Source organism: Nematostella vectensis, chromosome 3, assembly GCF_932526225.1.
Source record: "Nematostella vectensis chromosome 3, jaNemVect1.1, whole genome shotgun sequence".
NCBI lineage: Eukaryota > Metazoa > Cnidaria > Anthozoa > Actiniaria > Edwardsiidae > Nematostella > Nematostella vectensis.
Window position 1 is genome coordinate 6,244,539 of NC_064036.1, and position 24,369 is coordinate 6,268,907.

Consider the following 24,369-nt stretch of genomic DNA (forward strand, 5'->3'; position numbering starts at 1 on the left):
TTTTATAAAAGATTATTCAAATACTATGCTTTTATAATGCCTATGGCTGCGCACCCCCCCCCCCCCCCCCCCCCCTCGGCCAATCCTGGGTACGCGCCTGTTTCACCCGTTTCTTTTTATTGCCACGTATTACAAAGACAAGAAGTAAGCTGTCTATAATCTTGATTTTAATCCAACACATTGATACATACATAGCGTAAGTTACACAGAGAAACCGGAGTCGATAACACAACCTGGTGACGGACTTTAGATTCCCTTATATTTTGACATGCGCCAAAGAAATAACTTCAAGAAGTCTTTGTGATAACTGTCCCGATATCAAGACTACATGGTTTGATTGACCGCTTTAAAAACGATAAAAATGACCTTACTTCTAAGTTGCTTTATATATAACGTTAGGTTAGCGTTACTATGAAAGAGTAGCAATTCACAATTTTTTACTAGTCAATGCGTTTCTGCTTGATGCAACTTGGTTACATTCTGAAACATCATGCAGAGGCAAACAAGGGTCCCTAAGGTATATATTTCACACAAAAAGCATAATGCATGTGCTATATTTAAATTGCTGTTGTTAAATGGGCCATCACACTGTCGTGATGTGGAGCATGGTATTGTGTGCAATTCTTTGTTTTACAGGGAGGGATTACACCCTACATTCATAATGCATTGATCCGTCCTAAAAAATGGGACGCATCTTGTGCACGGCTTTGTAAACACAGATGCTATTGAGAGCGTAGCTTTTCTTTGTTGAGGGAAATTGATATTTGCTCAGCACCACAGAAATATAATGAAACTCTTTGAAGGACGTATACTGCCTTAAGAATGTTTGAACCTAATGCAAGCAACCATGTCTTTAAAACACAATAAAATGGAACCCCCATATGACGGGCACCAATATGGAAGTAGTCCGCCTTAATGGAGGTCTGCTAAATGGGATGTGTCAGCTTAATGGAGGTTCATTATATAGAGGGTGAGGAATTTAGAACAACATAAAATGGAACCCCCATATGACGGGCACCAATATACGATACAGATTGTTATTCCTGTGGTATCCCTGTGGTGTGTCATCAAATCAGCTACTACTCACTGGAAATGGTAAAAGATGAAATCAGAATCAATTCTGAAATTAAGCTTTGATTGTGCTTTCGGCAGAAATAATCATGAGAGATCTATTATTAAAGCATGCATACAAATAAAATTTGTTATACCCCTATTTGACGACCATAACTATTATGCAAAACCTTTTTTATGAATGACACAAATTTTGTGCAGGACACTACTTACTTAAAATGCAAAAGCATTTGCTTGATACTAAACTTCAAAATTTATGTCTATTATTCTATGGAAGTAGGATATTGGACGAATAGCTTTTGCCGTGTCGGGTGTCGGGAGTTGAGCCGCGTGATATTTTTTTTTACCACACAGCGCACTTGTCCTTTGGGTTCATGCGCGAACCGACTGGGCATTTCCAGGCCTCGGCAAACTCATTGGAATTCGACAGGGACCCTATAACCCTAGAAGAACAAAGCGAAAAATAAAGGCTTTGTTCAGAAAATGAAAACACAAAGAGTCCTTCCTCAACTGGAAATTCTTTATTTTATTTTTTTTTTTGCAAATTTAAGACGAATAAGAAGAGAAGTTTTAACGAGTGAAGGTAATGAGGTACAAATATCTTGCTTGTTGGAAATTCTGGACACATTTTTATCAGGTAAATCCTACCTCAACTTGCCAGGGCTGTGAACTCCATTCTCTATCGCTCGGATGGCTGCCTCGGGACGATAGGCACTACACCAGATCTGAAACAGATAGCACTCATTGAAGACGATACATTCTACATCAAATCAGAAATAGAAAGAGAATTTGATTGATCATTTAGAGCGGATTGATCATGATTGATGTGATCGATCATTTAGAGCGGATAGCCTAGCAGATAGCGCGCATTCTAATAGATTCTATCGTCTTTTAACGGTTGAGGTTTTCGGAAGTAAACTGGTGACAATGCGGCTTAAAGATGCGTTCTACGCTAGACCAGACAAACATAGCACAATACAATCTACAACAGATATGAATTGACGACTAAGAAGACGATGATCCCAACGATTATCGTTAAAGCGACAATGATGATGATTATCATGATGATGACGAAGAGTCATGAAGATGATACGATAGTCATTTTCCTTACTCATCATACCTGGGCGAAACTCAAGAAGAATAGCTGATCATGGCTGAGTTTTTCCAGACCAGGCAGGCGTTTTTCTTCTTCTACGTTGTTATCTTTTTTCCATTTCTGGTAAGCCTGCATCCAAGAAAATCATTATAGATATGTTCGAGCTCAAAATCGAAATCTAAAGTGATTGTCTTATTACTCTCAGCGAATGAAATGCTTTTTTTTGTCAACATATATCATTATCTTTTTTAATGGAATATTGAATATTTACCTGGAATGATTGTTTTATTCCTCCATTATCCGCAATGTTCTCTCCAAGAGTTTGTAATCCATTAAGCTGCAGGAAAGATGGAAAAAAATAATCATTGAAATACACACACAAAGAAAAAAGAATAAAAGAAAACTCCACTCTGCTTTTATTGATAGATGACAACGGCCATATTCATGATATGCACATTAAATGGACGGCTCACCTTCTTCCCATGAAACTCGTACGAGCTATACTGCTTAACAAGGCAGTCAGTTTTCTTCTTGAACGCTTCTATAGAGTTATTCGTCCACCACGTCAACAGGTTGCCGTCTTTGTTGAATTTTCTTCCTAAAAACGGGATAAGTTTTGAGAAATAAGATAAAGTTTTTATAAGTAATGACGTCGTTTTCCTGGGGTTTAGAAGAGACACGAGCTAGAATAAAAACAATTATATGCAATAAAAAGGAGCCTAACAAAGGGTGGGGCACTGGGGGCGTGCCCCCCCTACCCCCACAATATAAAAAACACGAGGAAATAACCAGAAGAGGAGCTTGGCTGTGCTGTGCCTCTCTATATTTTCATAATGTTTTTACATCGTGCCCCCAATATTTTGAAGCCTGCAACAGCTCTGAAATAAGCGTTCTGATATCGACTATCAAAGCTCAGCAAAATTATAATCCATAAAACGCAATTGGTTTGTGCAGAACATCCCATAACAATCCTTGAAATAACTTGAGAATTGAACTGCTTTTGTTGCGAGATAAGTTGTGGTGCGGATAAAAAACGACGATGCACAACTCGCAACACACCAATGGCGACAAATTGAGGGATATTGTGTCGTATTTCCTTATTAGCTTTTGTTTTCACCGGAGATTTAACTCTTACCGTTATCATCGAATCCATGAGTGATCTCGTGCCCTACCACCATGCCAATTCCACCATAGTTCAGAGAACTCAAGAAAAAAAAATAAAGTACCGATTAGAATTAATAATAATCGTTAATACCGCCATTAATACAACAGTAGTAGTAAAACGAGTATTTTTCAGTGGTACATACACTGTCTACTAAAACTCTAGTTTTGTTGCATAACAATAATAGTCACGAAACTCGACACGCTATGGCGTCATCCGTGGATTATTAGAGGGCAGTCGCACACAAGAATAGGATATGTTTGTTAAATATTCAGCAGGTCACTAGTTTCACTATTGTTTGTTAAATATTCAGCAGGTCACTAGTTTCACTATTGTTTGTTAAAAATTCAGCAAGTCACTAGTTTCACTATTGTTTGTTAAATATTCAGCAGGTCACTAGTTTCATTATTGTTTGTTAAATATTCAGCAGGTCACTAGTTTCATTATTGTTTGTTAAAAATTCAGCAGGTCACTAGTTTCATTATTGTTTGTTAAATATTCAGCAGGTCACTAGTTTCATTATTGTTTGTTAAATATTCAGCAGGTCACTAGTTTCATTATTGTTTGTTAAAAATTCAGCAGGTCACTAGTTTCATTATTGTTTGTTAAATATTCAGCAGGTCACTAGTTTCACTCTTGTTTGTTAAATATTCAGCAGGTCACTAGTTTCACTATTGTTTGTTAAATATTCAGCAGGTCACTAGTTTCATTATTGTTTGTTAAATATTCAGCAGGTCACTAGTTTCATTATTGTTTGTTAAATATTCAGCAGGTCACTAGTTTCACTGTTGTTTGTTAAATATTAAGCAGGTCACTAGTTTCAGTATTGTTGTGACGAGATTGAGGATAATGTGTGTAATGACAATGAAGTAGCATGAGGTGGGGCACTAAGGGAACGTGCCCCCCCAATATTTTCAAAAACTTTAAGGAAATGACCAGTATGGGCGTGGCTGTGCCCCCAATATTTGTTTAATGTTTCTGTATTGTGTCCCCCCCCCAATATTTCGAGGCCTGCTATGGCCCTGAATGATAATGATGATTCGTGATGATGAAAGTTCATATGAATATTTTGATGGGCAATAATAAAGGAATTTTAGAAGATAATTATGGGTTATGATAATTATTTTTTAAGATGATGATAATGATGATGAAGGGTTATGATAATTGTTTTTTTAAGATGATGATAATGATGATGGGTTATAATGAATGTTTTTTTAAGATGATGATAATGGTGACGATTGGTTATGATAAAAACTTTTAGGATAATGAGAATGATGACGGGTGAAATCTTTTATGATGATAATTATGACGATGACGATGGTATTCCATAGATAAAATTCCTCATTGTCTGATATGAACATAACGCGTATTGAAACTTCGTCTCGCTCATAATTAATGTTTTCACAATCTCTAGATCTCACATACTTTGGATGATCTCCTTCGTAAAAGGGATCTTGAAGGATGCCGGCGGGGAAGACTGTGGAATAAAAGTATTAGAAGAATTAAAGAATTAGTGTCATAACCCATAGAACTGGAATCAAATGTGAAGAACACCTTTCAGCACAGAGCATTCAAACAAAGTTTTCTTTTAAAATGATTGCACTAAAAAGACAACACTTTTTTTAATATTTGCTATTTTCTTTAGGAATGTTCTGTAGAAATTACATTTTCTCTGCACTTTTTACCCTCAATCCATGTCTTGACTCATGAATCAATATACGACTCCATATATTTTAAAAGCTACCTAGACTTTTCATACCAACTTCACTTGGTCTTCGCAACCCTCGACAAAACGCTGCCTCGCACAAATTGTCGCAATGTCTCAGTAAGATTCTTACCTATCTTGTTGTCAGTGGACGAGTAGTATGCGTTTACTGTGGGCGGGTTCATTGACCACCTGAAATTAACAATAACAGACACTGATGGTCAGATTACGTTTCTCTTAGCATTTGACTGGACATCTGTAGTGTGTCCTTTACGAGGGGCCGTAGCAGGGGATGGAGGGCACTGGGGGCACGTGCCCGCCCCCCCCCCCCAAAAAAAAAATCTAACATTATAAATGACCAGTAGGAGCGTGGTTGTGCCCCCCATTGTTTTCTTAATGTTTCTGTATTGTGCCCCACCCCAATACTTCGAGGCCTGCTACGGCAATGCCGAGGCACAAAGACAAGAGACGACTTGCACTAAGAAACCACGTGACCTTTTGGTTGGCAAACTCGCGCGCGGTTTTGGCGGCAAAACAACAACGACAAAAAGCAACTTCTTTAGCGCTTACGAATCACCCAGAAAGTGATTTAGTGATTTGGCGGGAGTTGCCACATAAAAAGCATTCTTGATTTTGTAGGGGGCTCTCAATTTCACGCAAAAATATATAATATTATATATTATATATAATATATAATATTTATAAATATTATATATATTTATATATATAAAACAGCGCGAAAATTCTCTTGATTTAGAAACAATCAGGAAAGTAAGAGGTTAAAGGCAAAAGGGAACCAAAACATGACAAATATCAACCTACAAGCAACTGGAAGAATTGGACACAATATTCATTGCGCACCCAATTATCGCTGAAAAAATTTGGCGGGAAAAATGTCCCACACATTCTTGGTACTTTTGCATTCCAGGCATTTTGTCAAGTGTTTCCGAGTTTTTCGTAGGTTCTCATAAGTTTGTAGGTCTAGATCCATTTGTCACATTTTCAACTGCCTTATGTTTGTGGGAAAGTTATTTACTTGGTCTTGTCAACAGGTTTTCCCAATTCGTCGAGGTTTTTTTGGTTGTAGAATTTTCTCCTTTCATACTGATTCCAAAAGTACTTAGTCTTGTCCACGCCTTGCTAAATAAAAACAGAAAACAAAACAACAACAATGAATCGTCATTTGTTGTGACGCATTGGCTTCTGGCTTTTCGCCGCTGTAGTCCGAGCTTGTATCCCAACACAACACAGAAAAGCCAATGTATTTGTTTTCTATATACACGTATTTCAAATAAGGTAGCGAATAAACGGCTGAATGTTCATAAGACCATATACAAGAATTTTACAGCTTTTGAAACCTGTATTTGCATTTAATTTGCGCTTATTTGCTTATTTACTTGATACCCATGAAGCACTGCGGGTTGCGATACACAGATTCTCCGAGTGCTGCCTATACTATACGTACCCCACTATACTCGAGTTCAAGAGCTGTTTTGTTTTTTATGAAGTCTGGGTAGCCGATATTCTCGCGAATAGCTTCAGCCTAAAAAATCCAAAATAGGTTATTAAATTTAATTTATAACATGTGCAGAAATGAAGTGTACGAAAAGGTATGAATGACAGTTATAAGTCAAGGTACTAATAAAATAAATTCCTGCTTGCGAATCCGATAATGTCATCCATATCTTTTGTTACAATAACTAGTGTAATTCCATTAGTTTTGAGGAGCTAAATGATAACGACAGAACTAACAACTTATAGTTGACGATGTTTAGTTGACAACAAAATTTGTTGGCATCTTCACTAGCAATTTTTCATGAGTGACAATTTTAAATTGCCGAGAAAAAGCAAACATGCTAGCTTTTGAACAACTATAGTTGCCTTTGCTCCATTTACACTAGCAGATAAAAATTGTCACATAAAAATTGTCAACTAAAAATTGTTAGTGTAGAAGGGGCTTTACCCTAAATGAATACCTTCTCCTTGGCGACCTTTCTCGTCTTTTCATCCATCCAGTTCAAGTTCTGAAGATTATCAATAAACACGTTCCTAATGTCCTTGATCATGCGCTCCGCCTGCAATCAGAACGAAAGGCGCGCGTTATCTCATGCATCAGCACACACGCCATCACACACATCACATACGTCATGCATCACACAAGTCATGCTAATATACGTAATGTATAGAGTCATGAGTCATCACATACATCATGCATCAATTTATACGTCATACTCATATACGTAATAGATCAAGTCATGTATCAACGCAAACGTCGTAAAATGCCTCATACATCAATAAATACGTCATAAAATGCTTCATGCACGAAAACATGCGTCATAACCTTCACGAAGCATCAACACATATGACATATCATTCGTCATGCAAGCAAATAGATACCTACCGACGTTTTGCTTTCCTTCTTGAACGTTTGGTCTACAAATAGCAGACCAATGGCCATACCGAAAGTACCGCTAACGCCGCTAGTGCAGTCTTGCCAGCGCGGGTCCTCGCCCCGGGTCCCCGTGATGGCCTCACGGTACTCGTAATACAGATCGCGAAACTCCTTAGAGAGCGATGATGCAAAGATATATGCCACATGCCACATCATGTAGTTAGCCACAATACTGCGAAAGCAAAATAGTGTAAGTGCAAAGATTGATATTAATGCGGTGAGGCGCAAGGCGCTGACCAATCCAAAAGCACCAAATGTAAATGAATGACGGAAGCCAGGAAGCCCTTTGCCAGTTGGAAATTATTGCCGAGAGCTCGCAGAATATTGCAAACCGCAGTAAGAGAGAGATGTGAGAGATTCAGTATAGCAGGTAGGACACGTTGGGCTACTAGACAGAAAGGGCAATGCCGTGCAGTTAGAGAGAGAGTCAGTATAGCAGGTAGGACACATTGGGCTACTGGACAGAAAGGGCAGTGCCTTTAGTAAGAGAGAGAGTCGGTATAGCAAGTATGATACATTGGGCTACTGGACAGAAAGGGCGATGCCGTGCAGTAAGAGAGAGAGAGTCAGTATAGCAGGTAGGACAAATTTGGCTACTGGACAGAAAGGGCGATGCCGTGCAGTAAGAGAGAGAGAGTCGGTATAGCATGTAGGACACATTTGGCTACTGGACAGAAAGGGCAATGCCGTGCAGTTAGAGAGAGAGTCAGTATAGCAGGTAGGACACATTGGGCTACTGGACAGAAAGGGCGATGCCGTGCAGTAAGAGAGAGAGTCAGTATAGCAGGTAGGACACATTTGGCTACTGGGCAGAAAGGGCAATGCCGTGCAGTAAGAGAGAGAGAGAGAGTCAGTATAGCACGTAGGACACGTTGGGCTACTGGACAGAAAGGGCAATGCCGTGAAGTGAGAGAGATAGTCAGTATAGCAGGTAGGACACATTGGGCTACTGGACAGAAAGGGCGATGCCGTGCCGTGTAAAGACGTTTGAAGCCATTTAGGATGATCTCTTTTTGAACTTTTTGAATATCCATCAACCACTCCTTTGTTATTGTTTATCATTGAAAAGCAACAATTTTTTCGCAAGGAATGTTCAAAATAATAATCTACGAATAAATCTTTGTTACTCGCTTTTATAAGCCGATGAAAATGGATGCTTTGTGTGGCTCGGCATTGAAGGGGAGCGTAAAATTGCGGCGCGATTGGCCTTCTTTAAAGTAGTCTTTGAACGTTCGTTCTAGTCAACCAAAAGGCTGGCTAGCAATGGTGATGCGCTTTTGGTTTGTCAGAGATTTGACTTGTGTGTTTTTATTTTTCTTTTTTTTACGGACGAATAAACCAGGCTGTATTCATTACAGAAGTCAGAATTCTCAAATATCATACTTGTATCATTTTAAAGAAAGGCTGTGAGAGCAAGAAGGACGATTGTTCAGATTACCGTTTGGGAGTGTTCGCGAAGATCCTGGACATGTTCACCATGTATTCCATCGCGTACACAACCACCTCCGTGTCCTGTTTGACATTGTAGTCCGTGAGATTAAATATGTGCCCCAAGAAATCGGTCAGGTTTAGCTGTGGAATAAACAGATATCGTTATTGACAAACAAAGTTATCTAAAAAAATTGGAAACCAATAATACGGTTGCTTCTTTATGCAGGACTGGGTCATGGGTCACAGTATTATCGGTAGACTGGGCTGTAGGCTTTCCATGTTTTACCTGTTATCTAATATAGACTTTTCTATTCATTTATTTGTTAATTTGTTGTTTGTTTGTTGATCTATGTAGTCACATTTTTATTCGACCATTCAAGGTGTTTTGTCTTTGGAATGTTATTTTATGCTCCTTGTTGTTATGCGCAGATGAAAACTGTATATTTAGATCTGCGCAATGAAAATTGAAGATCATCATCATCATAATGATTAATATTATATCATCATTGTATGGAATCAAAACTTACTTTGCTGTCGACCTGCGATGCAAGCTTAGCGAGAGTCATTTTGTTGTAGATAGAGTCGCTGTCACGCCGTTGCTCCTTGGGGATAGTGTTCTGAGAAAAACGATGGGCATCAGGAGCCATAAAGGCACTCTTTGTATGCTATTTATTTTCTAGTGTAAAGTGGTAGATCCAGGGGGTCAATCTAGGCACGCCCTTCCTCCACCCCCTCACTATCCCACCCTCCACCCCTCACTATCCCACCCTTCACCCCTCCTTATCCCGTCCTCCACCCCTCACTATCCCACCCTGCACCCCCTCCTTATCCCGTCCTCCACCCCCTCACTATCCCACCCTGCACCCCCTCACTATCCCACCCTGCACCCCCTCACTATCCCACCCTCAACCCCCTCACTATCCCACCCTCCACCACTCACTATCCCACCCTCCACCCTCTCACTATCCTACCCTCCACCCCCTCACTATCCCACCCTCCACCCCTCACTATCCCACCCTCCACCCCCTCACTATCCCACCCTCCACCCCCTCACCATCCCACCCTGCACTTCTCACTATCCCACCCTCCACCCCCTCACTATCCCACCCTCCACCACTCACTATTCCACCCTCCACCCCCTCACTATCCTACCCTCCACCCCCTCACTATTCCACCCTCCACCCCTCACTATCCCACCCTCCACCCCCTCACTATCCCACCCTCCACCCCCTCACTATCCCACCCTGCACCCCTCACTTTCCCACCTTCCACCCCTCACTATCCCACCCTCCACCCCCTCACTATCCCACCCTCCACCCCTCACTATCCCACCCTCCACCCCCTCACTATCCCACCCTCCACTCCCTCACTATCCCACCCTGTACCCACTCACTATCCCACCCTGCACCCCTCACTATCCCACCTTCCACCCCCTCACTATCCCACCCTCCACCCCCTCACTATCCCACCCTCCACCCCCTCACTATCCCACCCTCCACCCCCTCACTATCCCACCCTCCACCCCCTCACTACCCCACCCTCCACCAATCACTATTTATGGGTACGATTTGAAAGAATTTATCTTTGGGCAGAATCAGTTTTAAACAGAGAGCGTAGTCAATTTTGGCTGGGAGAACAGGATAGCTTTTTATAAGCAGAATGCCTTTTGGCGGGCGAGGCATGCGCTGCGAGGTGATGGGAAGTAGCGGATCTAGGGAGAGAGTTTAGGGGGGTTTACCCCCCACCCATTTGGGCTGCCAGAAAGCCATATGCAACAGAAAAAAATACCCCCTCTCCCCTTTGTCACTGAGCCAAACCCCCCTTTAGCGAAAAGCTAGATCCGTCCCTGGAAGGGTGAGGGTGCGGGCGTACCTTTGCTAACACGTTAATGTGAACAAAGGAGGGGGGGGGGGGGGGGGGGGCGCTAGTTTTAATGTACGTCGCTGATTGTTTTGGTGTACCTTCGAGAGCAAGTGAATAAGAGAGGGTTGCTGCCTTTGCTTTACCTTTGCTAGCTCTAGTTCCAGCTGGTAGACCTCCTCCATCCGAGCTTCAGCATCGTTTCCTGCGCCGAGTTTCTCCATCAGTGACGTCATGATTCTGCGATACGCTGTTCGGATCTGGAACAAAAAACACAAGTGTAATTGGGCGTTTCTGTTTTTCTCCCAAACTTTCTCCCAAACATTTTACTATGTAACAAGGTTATTTTAAGGATTATGTATACGGCTAACCTTTGCGTGGTACGTGGTATTGAAGAGCATTGCTTCTCTAGATAAAATAGTCCCTGATTGGTCAAACTGAATGAAAAAATTCACAATCACAATATCATCGTAATAAAGTTACCATCATCATGACCACCCCCTCATCAACATCATCATCATCGTCGTCGTCGTCGTTATCGTCATCACCGTCGTCGCCGTCATCGTCATCATCACCATCGTCATCATCACCATCACCATCGTCATCGTCATCGTCATAATCGCCATCACCATCACCATCACCATCACCATCACCATCGTCATCGTCATCGTCATCGTCAACGTCATCGTCATCGCCACCGTCATTGCCATCGTCTTCGTCATCGTCATCGTCACAGTCACTGTCATCGTCGTCGTCATCGTCAAAATCATCGCCATCATCGTCATCATCATCGTCATCATCCTCAACATAACATCATCATCGTCATCATCATTATCATCTTTAAATCATCATCATCATCATCATATGAAGAAAACGTTGTAGTTTTGAAGGAATGGTACCGAGGAATCTTAGTTTCTTTTCAGATACTTTCTCCATTGACCAAGGATGATCACATTCACTGTTTTTCTCTTCTGATTACAATTCATACAGTTTACGGAGCACCTGCGGTACGGCAACCTTAAAAATAACGAGAATCGTGCAGTTTTTCCAAATAAGGAAGATATTAGTTTCCTTATATGGAAGTGACCGTGTTTGTCAAAAACATTTGCTAAATTTTCTTGATATGCATCAACATCATCATTATTTTCGTTGCAATCACTTTTACCCTCACCTCCATCATCGTCATCATAAACATAAAAGTCATCGTCATATCATACACACTCACCACTATGACGGTTTTGGTGGAGTCCTTGAGATCTGTACCGACAAACATGTTAAACCAAGGCGCAATAGATAAATCGCGCTGTATCATGACAAACGTTTTCATGAAGTCCCAGTCTGCCTCGGTCCAGTTCTTGTTTGTGACATTCCACGAGCCAAACATTTTGATTAAGTCTTGCAAAGGCTGTTGCCCTAGTTTCTCGATCAGCTTCTCGTCCATACAGGCATCATAGTAATCAAACGCTTTCATGACCGCGGGATTCTACAAATGACGATTGATGGAATCATTGATTGAAGTGATAACATATGCCAAATTATATTTGTTAAAATGCAGGCAAGAACATTTAACACGATTGAGGTCGCCACTCTTATTGGTCGAGATGTAAAATACCATAGGGGTATGGCAAAATTTAGCCTCCTTCGCAGTCAACACATTGTATATATCCCTGATGTTCTTTCTTTTGGTCAGTTAATGGTAGCATGACGGTACTCATGATTCCCTACTTACATCCTTGTATTTATCCCTGATGTCCTTACTGTTGATGAGCTTTTTCAAGAGTTCCTCGTTACGGTTAGACAGGATGCGGAACTGACTCCATGATGACCGGGTGTCGGGGATCAGGTTCTTTGTCTCCCAACCTCCACATGCGTACTGGTAGAAATCGTCACATGGATCAATGGTCGTGTTCATCGATTTCATCAAACCTGCAATAGTAGATCGCAAGTCAAACGTGAAAAAAAGAGAAGAGAAGGCACGGTTGAGTATGGGTCTTAAAGCCGCGCGCCGCTTTTAAACCGACATGCTATAAGCATGCGCGGGCACTAACCATGGAAACCTACCTCAAATACTGTCATGCAACGCGCTAAGTTTGATGTAAGCTTAAAAATGAGCGCGCTGCATTCTGGTAGTTGAGGTAGGTTCCTATGGTAATGCGCGCGCAAACGTATAGCTGGAATGGCCCGCGAATCAACATATATCGTATCCAGCAGTGGTTCATGAGTAATGTTTAAATGACTGAATCCTTGTCTCTGAACGCCTGTGAACGTATAGAGATACATACACAACAATACTGAAGCTTTCCAAACCTGTATTTGGTTTTATTTACGATTATTTTATTATTTATTTGATACCCATGAAGCACTGCGGTTTACGACACATGGATTCTCCGAGTGTAAATTTCTTTTGAAGTATACACGTAGCTGACCCCTCCCCTCACTTTCTATTACTTAAAAGACCAACCTTACCAAAATATGTGATTCCAGAAAAGATCTATCACCAAATACACTCTTTTTTAATAAAAACTTCTAATTTTCAGTTGAGGCTGGGCGTTCTTATTTTTGGGACATTTTTGGACATGAATATTTTCTTTACGATCTTCTTAAATTTTAGCGTATGTAAGAATATGATACCCAATGAATTATTAGGAAGAGAATAACACAAATGATCAATAGCAATAATATTTAAGGCTATATTATGAACACAATTCGATTCTGTATTTTAGAACACATCACACAAACAAAACGTAACATTTTGCTGCTTATCTCAGCCTTGGCATATTCTTAGCATGTTCTTAAAATTTGGTGAAATCTCAGGCTGGACGTTCTTATAAAAAAGGTTTATAAAAAAAGAGTGTACTGAATCCGAGACAAGGGGGTGGGGGTATAAGGTATTTGAGCCCTCATTCAACCCCCACCCAACCAGTGTCGTTAAAATCAAGTAAATGTCACTAACATGTTCGCCTTTTCAACATAACACAGTAGTTTGACGGGGTGCCCAATTAAGAGGCGGATTCGAAGGGGGACTAGGGGAAGTGTAAAGACGTTTTCATTAGGTTCTCTTTTCGTGATATTTTTTGCTCAAGAGTTCTGACTTAGATCATCTGAATTTTCTAAACAAACAATCGCCAGCCATGGGAATTAGGCAACACCGGAGCACCTGTGATTTTACGAGCTACCTCTGCAAAGGAAATAACCTTAGCAAATAATAATTCAATCTAATGGGTATGTTCATGGGTTTAGAACGTGTGGTCTGCTTAAAAATAGTGAGCCAATAGGAATAAACGAGATTTAATAGTTCGTAGCAGAAAATCAATACGGACTGTGCCCTTTCATAGAAGCCGAAAACCAGTCGCTAATGTTATTACAGAAAAATATAATCGCTTATAGTCATATGTGAAAGCAATGACTGTGTTATCAAGCGGAACCGACAATAACACCTTGAATAACCAAGGGTAAACAAACCATTCTCGCGGTTTCTTCAGAGTGATAAGAGCGAATTAAAAAAGACCATATACGAAGTTGATTCTACCTCAGGAGTTAATTTACTGAAAGGGAAATAGTTTAAGACTGTAAGATAGTAAATACTGCTGAGGAATGCTAATTTTGACAGTTAAGCATTTAAAACAAGTAACTTGTATCAATCAGGATTTCTACTGTTTGAGGTGGTCTCAATTCCTTTGTAACTTTTATATTTGCCACATTGTTTTGATCTTCGCTCACAGCATGTGCTCAAAGAGAGCAGTCAGCCAAAAAAATGAACGCACTCTGTTTCTCATTCAAGCAAGACACCTCCACGAAACTCTATTAACGCGACGACAATAAACGAAGACATTAATTTTAAAGCGGAATTCACTTAACAAGTTATTTTTTTTTTTTGTTCGTGTGTTTAAAGTTAAAAAAAGGCAAACACCGTATCGTTTGTGGGGTCTGTGCAAGACCGGAATTGACTGCTGGAGACTAGCATGCATCACAAATGAATATTCTGCATTTGCTTACCAAATCTGCAAGTTAAAATGTTCCACAGACAATTTCTATCAAAACATTTTAAAATAAATCCGTCATTTTCACATTTTTCACATTGATATCTTTATAACCTTGAGATAAATTGTATATTGAACAAAACAGTAATAAAGCACAATGTATTGAAAATCTCGCTTCATAATGGAACCCAATCAAGTATGGAAAAATTCTGCAAAAGACATTAACTGTAGTGTATAGTATAAAATCACCGAGTGTGGAGATTCAACCCTCGCTCACGTTACCTGCGCTGGTGTAAATACAAGTGTCGGTGTTGCAAACATCTGTAACAGATTTCTGTGATTTCGACGAGTTGGACCTTTCATGAATATAAAGACCAAAGAAAACAAAGCACAGAACCACTAGGACAAGAATCGCGGCTATAAGAATTTTCAGTTTGTTCTTTATGCATGCTTTTGGTAGATTCGTTCTAGAGCTAGAAGAAGGCTTGTAGTCCATTTCCACATCTTGTTTTGTATCGTTTAAAGGACGATCCTCTAGATTGCTTGAGATGGACATTGAAAGCTAATGCCTACGGTCAGTATTGCAGAGAATACAGACGGTTCGAGAGCCAAACTTGCCAATGATGCTAGCCGCAGCCAGCAAAGTTACAACACACACTGCAGGGTTCTTCAAAAGCCACAGTATTCTGTTTGGCGGCTAATAATCTGCGATGTACTTAATTAATGACTATATGTACTTCTTTGATTTTCAGCAAACCGCAAAACGGGTGATCATTTCCTTTGGAACATCCATATTCATGATTTATAAGCGTAGCACTATGTATAAGCCCCCGTTTGTTTGTTACAAAAGCATGAAGTGTGAATTACGATCACTGCTATTACCACTTTATATTGATTAAGACGTTACCATCTTATTATGGCAAATTAGCATATTGTTTTTTTTGATATTTTTTACCAATAGTTTTCATTTCATTTCCATTTTTATTTTCATTTTGCAATATTAAAAGAAAGATAAACACATGAAAAGTAACCCATTCTTTGAACGGAAAAAATGCTAAAACAAATATTGAATTTTAACATTATCAACGTTATTGGACCCAATTGGTCAGGAAATTGAGAAGTTTCATTAAAAATATAAGGGAAAACACACTTGGATTGTTAAACTCATAACCACAGGTTTGCTTTTGAAAATAATGAAAGAGATGTTTCGTAGGTTGTTTTTCTCGCTGCCGCCGAAATAGGAAAACATACTAATAAGTAAATATAAATAAATTTTGAAGTGCACCCCAGGGAACGGAAAATCATTTAGTACAATTTCACTTTCAAATTTACAGTAAGATAGCAATATCTTTAATGTGTCATTTTTGCGGTAGAATTATTTTCCCGCAGACTGTGGGCAATTAAAAAAAATCACTAACTCTATATTGCAAGATTTGTCTTTCGTTCTTATAGTGGTTACATTATATCTATTTTTTGCGCAAAGCTCTTGACATTCGTTGTCAAAAGCATAAGGTCTGTAGGGGGTTTTGTGGTGTATGCCCCGGTGTAAACAGCGGCAGCATTGCAGGACAAAGATAGCCATAACTGCTGGCCCAGCAAAGCTAGCTCTGTTTGTACACCATGTTGGCAGCATTTTCTTATAGTTTGTGGTCTGTCGAGCGTGGCGTTGGTGTTGGCGCTGTTATGCCACGCCACGCGGAATATCACGCCACTGTTTAGTGCATGTCTTAGTGTCACGCATAATGTAGCGAAACCTTGACGATAGGACACCGTTAGAACGTCACTCTCTAAGCACATCAAAAATATCGATTTGTGGATGATACAATCTTCAAGTGTAACACACGAAACGGTGTAACGCTACAAATTAGTATCCCCACATAAATTGTCGACTCCGCAAGACGCAGACAAAGGTTAAGCTTATGATCATTGAATTCACATAAGTTAAAGTTAAGTCACTTAGAGCGTCAAATGAGATGCAATATTTAGACTAGACTGATCGCATTTACATGTGGTACGATAAACAAAAACTCTGGACGAGAAGGGGGGGGGGGATAGGCGCAGAGCAAAGACCGCAGTAGGGGTGGGACCCAAATCTAATTGCTAATAGCTTAGGAGGGTATTAGAAAATGCTTCAAAGAAGATGTTCAAGATTTTGGAGGATCTAGAACTCTCAAATGGTCCATGTTTACTGCAAAATACCCCAATTATTTTCATGACGGACTTTTGCCTGTTTGTTTAGTCCGGGCTTAATGGCAAAAAAATTTTGAAGAATCATTTCGTCCAACGCTCTCGTGTTTTGACTAGGAAACATTTGCGCTCGGAATGTTCTAACATTCTTTCCATTAAGCTTTATCAATAGGTCGAAGTTTTATGGGGTTTCCCATTATCTATACATCCCAGTGAATGATGCAACTTCTAACGGTCTCGCCATCCCTATGTCTTTTCATTTTGCGTGATTAAGGCTAGAGCGCCTGCATAAGTGTAGATTGAGTCGAGTGATTTTGTAATCCATTGTGCTGGATAGCTTATGGCCGGCTCTCATTTGGGGTTCTTCGGAAATATTTTATTTTCGAGTGCACGAAGGTAACAAGAGGCCGGTTCCTGAAAAGTCAGATAAATTTATCTGCTGATAAATTCTAACTGAGCGTATAGGAGTGCCCCTGTGCTTCCCAGGCTTCAGCCAAGCGGCAAGTCGCAACATGGTGCCGCCAGCTCGGCCTCATCCCATCGGTATTCGTTCCTCGTGCTTCTAAGGGGTTCCGAAGGTAAGAGAACTGACATGACAGAATAATATTTCAAATAAGTTCATTTATAGGAAGTGAATTTTGAAATTTTATGCTACGTTTTTTAAAGTGTTATTGAAACTTGTAGCTTTCTTGCAAGTGTTAACAAAAAAAGCGGATGTTCAGAAAAAAAAACTGAAAAAGCCAAAATCTTTGGGTAATCATTTCGGCCTAAAGACATCAGTGTTTTAAATGGGCTAAAATAACCTCATAAACTGGCGATCATTGCCGAAATCTTGGCTTTTTTAGTATCTTGCTCTTCGCAGTGCGCATACGCAAAGTTTCGTATCAATCAGTGAGCGTCGTTTTTTCCTTAAATGGTCTGAAAGAGCCTGGGGCAACAGCGCGGGAAGCCTGTGAAAATGTAAAGTGTAAGGGGTCTGGGTCGGTTTTCAAGATGGCGGCCAGCAATATCATAGTAAACACGAATTCCTGGAAGGTCACGTGGACTTACGCTGTTCTAAGAGACAACAACGATAACGATTGAAGCGAACTACCAAATATGGTATTGAATGTTTTAATAAAAAGATGGTCAAGGGTTGCAAGCATGATTGTCATGTCATGGAAACAAGCGTGAAGGCCGAGGTTAACTGGAGCCGAGGGTTCGCAGAAATGCGGGCGAAGGCTAATTTCAAAAAATAAAATATTTCCAAATACCGATTGACCGAATAAGCGCCTCCCTGAAATAAGCCTCCCTGAATAAAAACATTGCCTAAGAAAAAAAAAATGATCATGCGCTTCCATCGAATAAGCTCCTCGCCAAAGAAGACAAATTTGGATCAGCGCCTCCCCCGAATAGGCGCCTCCTCTAAACGCCCCCCTGAACTTGCTATATTTTAAGGACTGCGATGATGAAAGGACTGTGATATCAAACTTTAGGCAGGTTTTGCTGTGCAGGAGGGAAGCGACAAAAACAGTACTACCCCGTTACATCATTGGATAGTTTGTTTTGTTGTGATTCAAGAAGGATTTCTGCTTCTCGCACGTTTTCGAATAATGAAAAATAATCACTTTTGAATTATCTAAAGTGGATTGTAATATAGGCGCCTTCTTCGAATAAGCGCCTTGCATGGAACATGATGAAATGAAAGCGCGTCCCGCACTTATCACAGCAATTACGGTCACCCCAAAGAAGAACCGGCTAGCAGGCTATGTGTAGGATGTTGCCTGGCTACCAAACTCGCGAACGAGGCAGCGGAGTGGGGGGAGGGGAGGGGGAGAAGGAATTTGTGTCTCCTCGCTCCTTTCTCTCCTCTGCCGCCCCACCCCTCCTCTGCCACCAGCCTTGTTCCGCCTCGTTATCTCACATCGTTATCTTGAAATCCATACCGTGGGATCCCGAAGATGCCTGGCTACTCAAGTGGATTAGTAAGATCACGGACTATAGGATACTTGTACCCCAAAATGTCCATAATCTCTTGTTAGTGTTGAATAAAGCACGTTCTCTTACCTTAAAAGGTTGTATTCTCCCTCCTCTGGCTAGCTTTGTCCCGAAACGTTACAATCACCGCCGCCCACTAAAAGCCCTTTTTTCCGTCTTGGAATTTACAAAGTGCGTCGTTTGAAAGTGGTACGAGGTAATACGTAGGGATATAGCTCGCCGGAGGAGCGTAAATACACCAGTTTAGGTAGGAATACGTGCTTTATTCAACACTAACAAGACACTGGACAATATTTTGGAGTAAAGTTATCTTATAGCCCGTGGTAGCAGCCAAACCCAAACATGATAAGCAGAGAGCATTTACTGTAAATAGTAATCAGGTAAATTCTTTAAAACAGAGTAAATGATGTCAATATTATGTGTGATTTACACTCGCCTGCGGCGCGCGCGCAAGTCTTACTGATGCTATACAACTAACTTCACATTGGAATGAGTTGTTTAAACTCATCATTCTTCTACGGCCCATCACTAACCTGATGAAACGTGGATACAGCTTGGTTGAAAACATATTTTGTCGCTTAATGGGCTCGATTTGCTCGTTTCAGCGGATTTAAGTTTTTCGTAAGCAAAAAGTCCAACGAACACTATCGCGATAACCAGGAACAACGTTGATAGCGCTGCCAGGATTTTCACCTGGGGGCCGCACCAACCCCTGCCGTTCTCGGCTCTTGGATCATAAAGAGCCAGTTCGGATTCGACTTTCATTGCTCCGAAAGGTATTAATGTTTAAGAAGCTGTAGTGTTCTTGGAAGCTCGGTTCTGGATATTTAGCGCTTGTTCCTGCTTTACTCATACGAAGCGACGTAAGAACGCGAATGCAAGTCATTCATTAACTGTTCTAGTGACAGATCTTCTATAATCCGATCAACAAAGAACAGAGCATAAAGAACGTCAAAGGGGACCATAAGTTAACGACAGGAAGTGTAACAGGAAAGTGTGCGATCTGGGAGAGGGGGAAAGAGAGAGGGAAAGGGTAAAACTGTCGTTTTTTTTATTTAGAAGTCCACCTAATTCATTTCCCCCCCTTTCTTCGCCCTAGAACTATTTACCTCGAGGATTTCCACGTAAACTTGCAGGAATTCGTGTTTACTACGATTTTGCAGACAGATGTTTTGAAATAGTTCCATGCTCTAGTGTTTTTAGAATATCACCGGCTCTTTTAGACCATATAAGAATGCCTGGTCATGATTACACAGGCTACCCGCGCAACTGACCACGAATCAACGGATGGTTACTTATTGAATTATTTCGATTATTAGCTGTTTAAAATAATCTTCACTAACAGAGTTATATAATACTTTTTGACAATTTTTCTAAATGATGGTTTGTAAACCATCTCATGAGCATAAGGGAAAACTGGACAAACGAAAACAAAGGTATAATGGTGGATGGAAAGTAAAAATCTACCACCGTGACTGGTTAAACCATTTGTTTTTGACGTCACATGAAAACCAAGAATAGATAAATAGCAGCCTAGTCCCAGCCGTTCTCATCGGGTTTCCTGTGCTCGGAGATGAAACATGAGGTAGCCTGGGGGCTGGAACGAGCTCACCCACAAAACCAAGAAAGGTTTTCTGTGACGCCAACTTTTACCATCCACAGGAAACCCAACCACAGGGTATGAACGCCTGGACTAGGCTGGACGAATAGATTTGACGGCAGCCACTCACGATATCCAGCCCTGAATCAATTTGAAAATTGGACGGGTTTATTGACCCGTGAAAATGATGATAATCACGAAATATCCGAGTTATAAAAAGGAGGAAACCTTGAACGACTATTGCGCATTTCTTTTGACGTTTCTTATCTTTTGTAATATTTGTCATTGAGAATACAGCATCTTCTTCAGGGTCGTAAGTGGAGGAACCCGAGACGTAAACTCCGTGACGTTAGTGTTGTCATCTTGTCAATGTTTATATTAATACAAAGCAGTTCCTTGATAAGAACTGATCGCCATATGTGAGATAAATTTTCACGAATCTTGCTAAGCCAATATAACATTGGCGATATTGTTGAGGATTTTTGATCTGTCTGATAGGCATGTAGTTTAATACGTTTTATAAGTTTACTAAGAGTCATCTTAAAAGTTGTTTGATTTAAGGGATGATTGCGTAGTTAATGTCACCCTAAAGTACCTAAAATCGTAATAGCGTTTTGTCAAGAGGAAAATTAAGTATAGGATTGCACTATCAAATCAACATTACTATTGTTTTTTACCTGAGGACACAGATACGCAACTTTCGTCAAGACAAACTGGAGGGCCTTTAGGCTTCAGTTTCTCGTAGGCGAATAGCCCCGCAAATACCAGCGCAGCGATCAGAAAGATCACTAGGAAGACTGCTAGCCATCTCTTAGTATTGCAACGTCTTCTTTCAAACGCTATGTCAGGAGTCAAGGCCATCTGGGAAGATGACAAGCCCACCATCTCCGTACCATTGATGTAATTCGCATTTTTCTCATTGTAGTTTTCTTTTTCCTGGGACATCTTTGGCGACAGTTGCGAAATACTTAACTAGCTCGGTTCTTGCCAAATTCAAGAATGTCTTTTTATACGATAAGCCCTGGGATCTTAAGAGGGCTTGACAGTTGCCCCTTGAATTGTTTGTTGTCACCCAGGCGAAGTAGATTGCATGCATTCCATTATTCGACACTGAGACTAGTGCGCTTTATTTAATTGCCTGCTATTTTTGGAGTGACACGTTGAAAAAAAACACACGGATCTGACACAATGAGTCAGCAGTTGTTAACAAAAGCAAGTGCTCGTTTGACCTCAAAACATTTAGAAGTTTTATACTGTGATTATTTAGGACAGGTTTTTATATTGTTCGCAATCGATCGGACACACGAGCACAGGGTGAGTTTCCGTATAAACGTACACGATCGAAGAATCACCCTTTAAAGTGCAACGCGTGCTCCCGTAACCTTTAAAAAGTTAATCAATTAGCTAGCATATGAGGGTAACGGTTTTGAGAAGAAAAACTATGTTAATCGATTATCACTTGTGGTTTGCGCTTTTCTCAGTGTAGTAAAAAGCAAAGCTCTAATGACGTATGACGTCATTGATAACCAATCATCTTCAAGGTTGAGGGACGTACCTTCAGCAATCCAAGTTTGAAGCTGTCCATCTGTCGCATTCTCAGGTTTACTCGAAAAGCTTTTACCGACGCTTCCCTCAATAGCAATTACAAGTAGAACTGCTGCCCCGAGAACCAGCAGCATAATTCCACTCATGTGTGAGACATAAACAAGAGACCTAGAATCACAGAAAATCATTTTTTTTTTCAATCTCCATCCTCACACTTGGACTTGATTGTGACGTCATGTGATAAATGACGTAGCGGAGTCTAATGCCTGGTGCACACTAGTGACATAACGACATAGGCGCGCACTCTGAAGTTCATATGTTGAAGTGTGAATTGTTCAATATAGACATAAGCCCGACATAATGACATGGAAATAGCGACATAAGCGAAAAAAAGTTTTTTTCTATGTCACTATCATTATGTCCTTGTCTTTATATGTCGGGCTTAACATACATACGAGTGCGCGCGCCTATGTGGTTTATGTCGGTATGTCACTTGTACAATAAATATAGCCCCGTGCAGTGCGTGTTTTGATGCTAAAATATATAAAACCAGTTAAAATATCTGGATAAAAGCTATTTGACGTTCATGTAATTCTCATTTGTCATGAATAAGGAAAGTGTTGCAAGTATAATAAAGAACAGCCTCTGCGCGCACACATGCGCGCACGTCGGATCTGCGTGCTCAGACAATGCTGCGCTTGAACTGTTGAATTTTGTTTTGTCATTCTACTAGATTACAGCTTACTAGTAACATACCAAAACACTAAAGCCTGATCATATTAATGATTCCAAAATTAAAACCTCCAACGGTTTTTGTAGCAATTTTTGTAAGTAGACAGGAGCAAAAAAATTCTTGAGATATTGCAAATTGTACGACTCTTGATTTGTCTGTAATAGCCCAATTTTGGCGAAATTGCTTCTTTTTTTTTATGATTTATGGCAGCTTTGCTCAATCATATCTACCTTGGAAACCAGAGGCTCCGAGAGTTCCTAGCATGCTGGGAAAAGCGGATATTCAGCCTTTGGAACCCAGGGTAAATCATATCTCAAGAACGAATCGTCTACCAAAAAGTACTAAAGCTTTTTTTGTTTTATAATGTGCAAGGAACCTCTAGGCGAAATATAAACAAAATATAACTAACACAACCTTACGAATTCAATTTTGACATTTTTTGCTCATGTCTTGTAAGTGGTTTTGTAAGCCTTGCTAGGTTGACTTTTTTTATGCAGGCTGCACGCTTGACAAACTTCTTTTTTTTTTTAAAGTTTGTTCGGGACGAGGCTTACCGTAAAATGTGCTCAACAGATATGATGTTGAGATCACAGGTATGATGTCTTGAGATCTCAGCGTAAGATTAGCTCTTATTCTTTACCTTTAGTGTCTCTTGGTGATGGTTCTAATGATATTCGGCAGTTCGTATTAAGAGATTCTTATTCTTGTTCAATCTTTGGATACAAATATATTGCTGGATTTGTCGCATAAGGTCACAGGACAAGTTGATCGACCAAAATGTACAACAACAGGAACGTGAAACAGGTGGCGGGAGGGTTGTTTTGGTAACACAACCAACCGGACTGGTCATCAGCCAGTTGAGTAATACCCATATTAGAATCATGAAACTTTTGTACTAACTTCGACCAGTATATACTGACGCGGAAGGCAGAACTAGGCTCAAAATCAGGTGTGTATTGCTAGTAAGCACTGTCACTGAGGGTGGTCACCGCCAGAGGTTTTATTACGTCCCCAGAGGAGGGTGTAGCTTCGAGTTTTTCTTCTTGCGATTTGCGGATTTCGTGCCCCCCCCCCCCCTTCCCCTTTCGCCCCCTTCTACTGGGTCTCGCTCCTCCAAACGCTTTTGGATTAGTGTAGCAGTTATTTAAGTCCATCAAGTGTTTTTTTTACCATTCAGTAATCAAATGACTATATAAAAGGGTCACCTACTGTTTTTGGTACGGAATAAAGAAATGCGCGCAATGACCGAGAAAGCATAAGAAAAATGCTTTCGAATACGATTTTGAGCGCATCACTTTTTGTTTTCATCCCAGATTTAGTAGCTTTTACCAGCGGTTAGGAAATCGTTTCTCCGTGCAAATAAAAAGGAATGTGCTACCCCATTGACCCTAGTCTAGAACATTCGATTGTGACAGACGGGCCTTTAGACTGCCAAAGAATGTTCGAGAAAACTCTAGAGAAAACCAGTCCGTAAGACCAAAAACAGCAATATCACCGAGTTCATTCACATTAGCTTTTTAACACGTTGTTATAGTTAAAGTGCTATTCGAATTATTCGGATAGATTGAAT

The 24,369-nt window shown here is 40.5% G+C and overlaps 1 protein-coding gene across 4 annotated transcripts; it reads right to left on the bottom strand.

Annotated features, from left to right (window-relative positions):
* Nucleotides 1–150: 150 nt before the first annotated feature.
* LOC5502975 (endothelin-converting enzyme homolog) lies at nucleotides 151–23,565 on the bottom strand. Of its 4 annotated transcripts, XM_048725652.1 has the most exons (20): nucleotides 23,440–23,565; nucleotides 22,077–22,234; nucleotides 12,507–12,703; nucleotides 12,003–12,260; nucleotides 11,149–11,214; nucleotides 10,924–11,037; nucleotides 9,445–9,534; nucleotides 8,925–9,058; nucleotides 7,436–7,658; nucleotides 7,011–7,109; nucleotides 6,500–6,577; nucleotides 6,071–6,174; nucleotides 5,168–5,226; nucleotides 4,755–4,806; nucleotides 3,303–3,370; nucleotides 2,641–2,765; nucleotides 2,439–2,504; nucleotides 2,192–2,296; nucleotides 1,720–1,796; nucleotides 151–1,514 (listed from the first exon to the last, which is right to left on the bottom strand). In XM_048725652.1, the coding sequence occupies exons 2-20, from the start codon at nucleotides 22,210–22,212 to the stop codon at nucleotides 1,415–1,417; spliced, it is 2,151 nt and encodes a 716-aa protein (XP_048581609.1). In that variant the 5' UTR covers nucleotides 22,213–22,234; nucleotides 23,440–23,565; the 3' UTR covers nucleotides 151–1,414. The 4 variants fall into 4 exon arrangements, with proteins under 4 accessions (XP_048581609.1, XP_048581607.1, XP_048581608.1 ...); XM_048725650.1 differs by lacking the exons at nucleotides 22,077–22,234; nucleotides 23,440–23,565 and adding an exon at nucleotides 21,199–21,661; XM_048725651.1 differs by lacking the exons at nucleotides 22,077–22,234; nucleotides 23,440–23,565 and adding an exon at nucleotides 19,455–19,776.
* Nucleotides 23,566–24,369: the final 804 nt, after the last annotated feature.